At 50.1% G+C, this 5,921-nt stretch overlaps 1 protein-coding gene across 3 annotated transcripts in view; it reads left to right on the top strand.

Moving 5' to 3' along the window:
* cep85l (centrosomal protein 85, like) overlaps positions 1 to 5,921 on the top strand; it is a 72,158-nt gene that overhangs the window by 49,541 nt on the left and 16,696 nt on the right. For all 3 annotated transcript variants that reach the window (XM_062550194.1, XM_062550193.1, XM_062550195.1), the window contains one exon: positions 4,157 to 4,242. In XM_062550194.1, coding sequence (XP_062406178.1) covers positions 4,157 to 4,242 — 86 coding nt within the window. The remainder of the gene's footprint in view (positions 1 to 4,156; positions 4,243 to 5,921) is intronic.

The following is a 5,921-nucleotide window of genomic DNA, read 5'->3' as shown; positions in this document are numbered from 1 at the left end:
AGAAAGAATCAAAGAGAAGTGTGTGTGTGTGTGTGTACGTGTGTGTGATAGAATGTATGCTTTTCTGTGGTCTGTGGTTGTCAAAGTGGCAGGAGAGGCAGTGATGGAGAATTTTTTGAAGGTGTGCATGTGTGTGTGTGTGTGCGTGTGTGCGTGTGTGTGCGTGCGTGTGTGTGTGCGTGTGTGTGTGTGTGTGCGTGCGTGTGTGTGTGTGTGTGTGTGTGTGTGAGAGAGAGAGAGAGAGAGAGAGAGAGAGAGAGAGAGACCGTTATAATAACACAGACTATCTCTGGGAGTGGTTTTAGCATCTAAATTAAAAGAGTTGACATTCCTGCCGTTGCATCCTTCAGCACTGGATGATGTATGGGACCGGCATGTACAACAACTGTTCGGTACTCTCCGTGTGTGTGTGTGTGTGTGTGTGTGTGTGTGTGTGTGTGTGTGTGTGTGTGTTTCTGCTCTGTTGACACACCCATACATACTGCCACGGGCATGAATGTTATCTGAGGCTGTGTGCATCGTGAGGACAGATGAACGTCTAAGAAAAAAAAAAAGACCACGGCACTCGGTAGCCATGCTAGCTGGTACACACACGCTCTCATGCTCTCGCAATAAATGGTACTCATACAGTCTACTACACACCAGCAATAACATGGAGCCGGTTAACATGGAGATAGTCTTTTATTCGCTCCTCAGACCTCTAAATAATTCAGCTAGCTGCTTTGATGGTGTCGACTGAAATATAGCATAACATGGTTCACATTGTCATTCAACAGATTCTGGTCATCATCTGTCAAGAGACACTGACAAAGTTCAGAAAGTTCAGAATGAGCACCACAAACAACATTAGATCTTGATGTGGTTTTAAGGTGAATAAAAAATTATGTGTGTGTGTGTGTGTTTGTGTGTGTGTGTGTGTCACGCTCAGGCATGAATGACCGGTCAGATTTGCATGTGTAAGCACCTGTAGAGTGGCCCGCTGCTCTGGAGAGGTGAAGTGCTCTGGCATGTTTGTTAATCCAGTGGACGGCTCCTGGATGTTTATGCAAAACAGTGGAGTAATGGGAACCTCTTGTCTCTGGGGAAAGTGTGTGTTTGTGTGTGGAGAGAGGCTTCAGTAATAACTGTAGTACAGAGTGAAATATCAAAGATGAAGTCGTTTAAAAAGACACATCTGTGAATATTCAGGTGTGTGTGTGTGTGTAAGATTAGCAGGGAGGGAGGGAGTTTGTATGTGAGTGTGTGATGGGCTTTACCAGCAGAAACTAGAGCAGGGTCAGTTATGTCGTTTGAAGGCCGCCCTGGAAATATGCCCATGTGTGTGTATGGATTGGAGGTATGTGTTTGTGTGTGAGAGAGAGAGATAGCCGGACAGACAGTAAGACCCTCCCAGCAGGGTCCCATACATACGGCTGAAGTATGTTTCAGGTGTTAGAAGGCCGCAGCGAGAGGGTCCATTAACTGGGGGGAATGGCAGCCATGTCCCCTCTGTCTTTGCACTGGAGGATTAATCTGGATCTCTGGCACACATGGAGACACAAAGCCCATGTCGTCTTTCTTGCACCCTGCTGTCCTTCTCTCTCTCTCTCTCCTTCCTCTCTCTCTCTCCCTCTCTCCTTTTCTCTCTCTCTTTTGCTCTCTCTCTCCCTCTTTCCCTTTCTCTCTCTCCTCGCCATCTTTCTGTTCTCTGCTTTCTCTCTTTCTCTCTCTCCCTCCCTCTGTTCCCTTTTTTCAGAGTTGTATCCCAGGGTCTTTACTTAGCTTGTTGCTGTCTCTTTGAAGTGTGCTACACTGTTTTTCCCCCTCTGGGTTTGCCAGCAGCTCTGACGAGCCAGTGGTCCGGTCCTTTGTGTTAGCGTGGCGCTAAAGCTGGTTAGCTCTACACTAGCTTACCAAACAGCCTCTGATCGAAGAGCTGTGTGCGTGTGTGTGTGTGTGTGGAGGCCTGTTAGTCGGGATCTTCAGTAGTGCTGAAGAGGGTCTCATTCCAGTCGCTGGAAGGAAAATGCCAGCGTGAGGGTGATCTCTCACACATGGATACACACACACACACACACACACACACACACACACACACACACACAATCCCTTTGTTCCTGTGTCACACACACCTACTCCTGCCCCTGTATTGTGTATTGGCTAGATTGTTGTAATGCATCATATTGATCTAGTAATGGGAGCTCCATTAAGAGTGGTGGCAAATAGCGATTATCCCTGTAGCCTGTGTTGACCTGAGTCTGGCCAGCGTCCGGACCCCCTGTTGGCTCTACTGCCACCACCACCGCCACCACCACCACTGGGCTCAGGTGTGGGCATGTGGAGATGGGGCTCTCCTGTTGTGCACAGTCAGAGTGCAGGGCTATGTTGTGCTACACTGGTGACCACGGAGGTAAAAATAGCCACCAACTCAAACACGCACACACACACACACACACACACACACACACACACACACACACACACACACACACACATACACACACATACACACACACACACACATACACGCGCATACACGCGCGCGCACACACACACACACGCACACACAAAATCCCGTCAGGTATGTGAAGTGGGCTTTGTGATCTGCTGGGGCCTAGAGCACCTGGTTCCTGTCATGTGTGCGTACGTGTTTGGGTTGGTGGCTAAAGAGCTTAAAGAGCACTGGTCACGTTTATATGAAGGCAATACACATTTGTGTGTGTGCGTGTGCGTGTGCGTGTGCGTGTGTGTGTGTGTGTGTGTGCGTGTGTGTGTGTGTGTGTATTGTTTGTGTGCTGTTTGTGCCCTCGGTCCTGACATCAATCATGGCCCCGGTGTTTCTGGCTGCTGAACTCGGAGCAACTTGGCTGACTTCTCTGGATAGCTCTCAGCTATTTTAAAGAGGGACGAGCTAGAAGAAGGAAAAAGAAAACTGTGTGTGTGTGTGTGTGTCCCTCTCCACTCTAGACACTGCTGGCAGCATATATGTTTGTAAAACAATAACAATCCCACCAGTATGGTGTGTGAGAGAGAGAGAGTGTATGGTGAGAATGAAACAATGAGAGGTCAACCTCATTGGTATAGGCATAACCCCATTGACAGCTCCTCACGCCAAGCTTCCGGCACCTTCCAACTAACAAGACCTATGAGATTAGGTTCTCAGTACCGCACACACACACACACACACACACACACACACACACACACACACACACTCCCTCTCTCTCTCTCTCTCTTCCGTCTCTCACGCACATGCACAGTCGCACACACATAATCACTCTCTCACACACACAAAATCACACACACTCTCTCTCTCTCTCTCACCCACACAGACACTTACACACACAATCACACACTCTCTCACACACACACACACACACACACAGATACACATACACACACACTAAAAAAATTTAAGTTATGCAGACATAAGAGTCCAGCGGAAACTCCTAGATAAGGGGGCATTCTTCTGAGAATAGACACCTGTGTTTTAGCCACTGACCCAGTTCAGATCCCCTCAGCTGCCCTGCTATACAGATACACACACACACACACACACACACACACACACACACACACACACACACACACACACACACACACACACACACACACACACACACACACACACACACACACACACACACACCTGACAGATGCCTGGTGTGATGGATTTGGACTCTGATTCCAGATCAGTATCAGTATTCTAAAATCTGCTCCGCTATTTTTACCATCATAATGATGGCTCCCTTGAGAACCGGACGCCAGAAAATTCTAGATGGCTTACTTCCTTCACAGATCATTTTAATCTCCGGTTTCCCATCGTCAGAGTTCCCAGTTGCACGGTTACTTGATGTGCAAGTGTGTATTTGGAATGGGAAAGTGCTGTGTTAATGTTGTGAAATAGTGAAGACATCACATCTGTACTGTATTCTACTGTGATATATTGGCTCTGGCTGGTTGGCTTGTCTTTGTGTTTTCAGATGCTAGGAGAGGACCATACATACACACTCAGTCACTCTCTCTCTCTCTCTCTCTCTCACACACACACACACACACACACACACACAAAATCCCTTTGTCCCTGTGTTACACACACCTACTTCTGCCCCTTTATAGTGTACTGATACTGCCCCCGTATTGGCTCTGATGGTTCGGCTTGTCTTTCTGTTTCCAGATGCTAGGGGGCGCTGCTCTGCCTGTCAACACGCTGGTGAAGATCAAAGAGGGGCTGCTGAGGCAGAGAGAGCTGGAGATTGACAGGTGAGAACCCTCTTCACATCCTGCTGCCTGCCTCCTCTCACTCCATCTCCATCAATCATTCTCTCTCTCTCTCTCTCTCTTTCTCTCTCATCCTTCTCTTGTTCCATCAACCTGTCTCCTCTTTCTCAGAGCCTCTCATTTCTCTATCTCTTTTTTTCCTTTCTTCTCTCTATCTCTCTCTTGCTCCTAACTGTCCTCTCTCCCCTCTCTCTCTCTCCATCACCCCCTGATCTCTTCCTCAAAGCCTCCCATTTCTCTTTCTTTCTTTTTTTCTCTCCCTCTCCCTCTCTTTCTCTCTCTCCTCCAGGGAGTCTGGTGCTGCCCTCTCTCCCTTCCTTCCTGATGATGTGTCCTGTCACCTGTAGTGTCCATCCCTCACTCAACCTCTCCTTCCCTCTTAGACTCTCTTGCCCCTCTGTGTCTCACCTTCACTTTCCCTCACCTCTTCTTCATTCTGTTTGTCTAGAAAAGAGTGTGTGTATATGTGGGTGGGGGGGGGGGGGGTGAGGGAAAGACTGTAGAAGTGGTTGGGATTCCATGTATTTGTATGTGTGTGTACATGTGTTAATTATGGAGTGTGTCTGTGGGTGTGACAAGTAAAAGTGCTTTGGTATGTGCGTGGGTGTGTGTGTCACTGACATGGCGGTGACCTTCAGCAGCCGTTATTACAGTGGCTCCACTGCGCCTGGACACTGCCTACGAGAGAGAGAGAGAGAGAGAGAGAGAGAGGGACAGAGAGCGAGAGAGAGAGAGAGAGAGAGAGAGACAGGGGACAGGGCCGGTGCTCTGAGTGAGGGAGGTGCAGATGAAGCATAGTGTTCCTCTGGGAGAGAGAGACCAATTAGTGCACTGTAGCCTACAGACATGCAGAGTGAGCTACATGAAACTCTGCGTGTGTACGGCCTCCCATGTGTACACACACACACACAACCACAAACACACGTGAAGAAAAGACACACCTGACATCAGCCTACCAGAACATACACACACGCACGCACGCACGCACGCACGCACGCACGCACGCACGCACGCACGCACACTCGTACACACGCACACACACACATCCATCCATCCCACCTCAGGGGATTAGACATGAAAGGCCAGGCTGGCTTTTAGTGGGATCTGTGGGTAGGCCTGCCCAGCCCTGCTAACGTTGCAGGAGCTCTTGCAGATGCCAGTCAGCCAGCCGTCACAGCCCCCAGCCCCCCACTCCCCACTCAACCATCACAGCCCCCAGCCCCCCACTCCCCACTCAACCATCACAGCCCCCAGCCCCCCACTCCCCACTCAACCATCACAGCTCCCAGCCCCCCACTCCCCACTCAACCATCACAGCCCCCAGCCCCCCACTCCCCACTCAACCATCACAGCCCCCAGCCCCCCACTCCCCACTCAACCATCACAGCTCCCAGCCCCCCACTCCCCACTCAACCATCACAGCCCCCAGCCCCCCACTCCCCACTCAACCATCACAGCTCCCAGCCCCCCACTCCCCACTCAACCATCACAGCTCCCCATCCCCTGAACCATCACACACCCCCACTCACCCCCCCCCCCCCTCAACCATCACAGCCCCCCTGTCTGCACTCAGCACAGCTCAGCTCTATCTGCCCAACTTAACCAGCCTTCACTATCCATCTGTACTGTGTTCAACTTCCGTTCATTCTGTTTACATTATA

The sequence above is a fragment of the Sardina pilchardus genome, chromosome 12 (assembly GCF_963854185.1).
Source record: "Sardina pilchardus chromosome 12, fSarPil1.1, whole genome shotgun sequence".
NCBI lineage: Eukaryota > Metazoa > Chordata > Actinopteri > Clupeiformes > Clupeidae > Sardina > Sardina pilchardus.
Note: the sequence above shows the minus strand (reverse complement) of the source record. Positions and strands in the feature narration are given on the sequence as shown.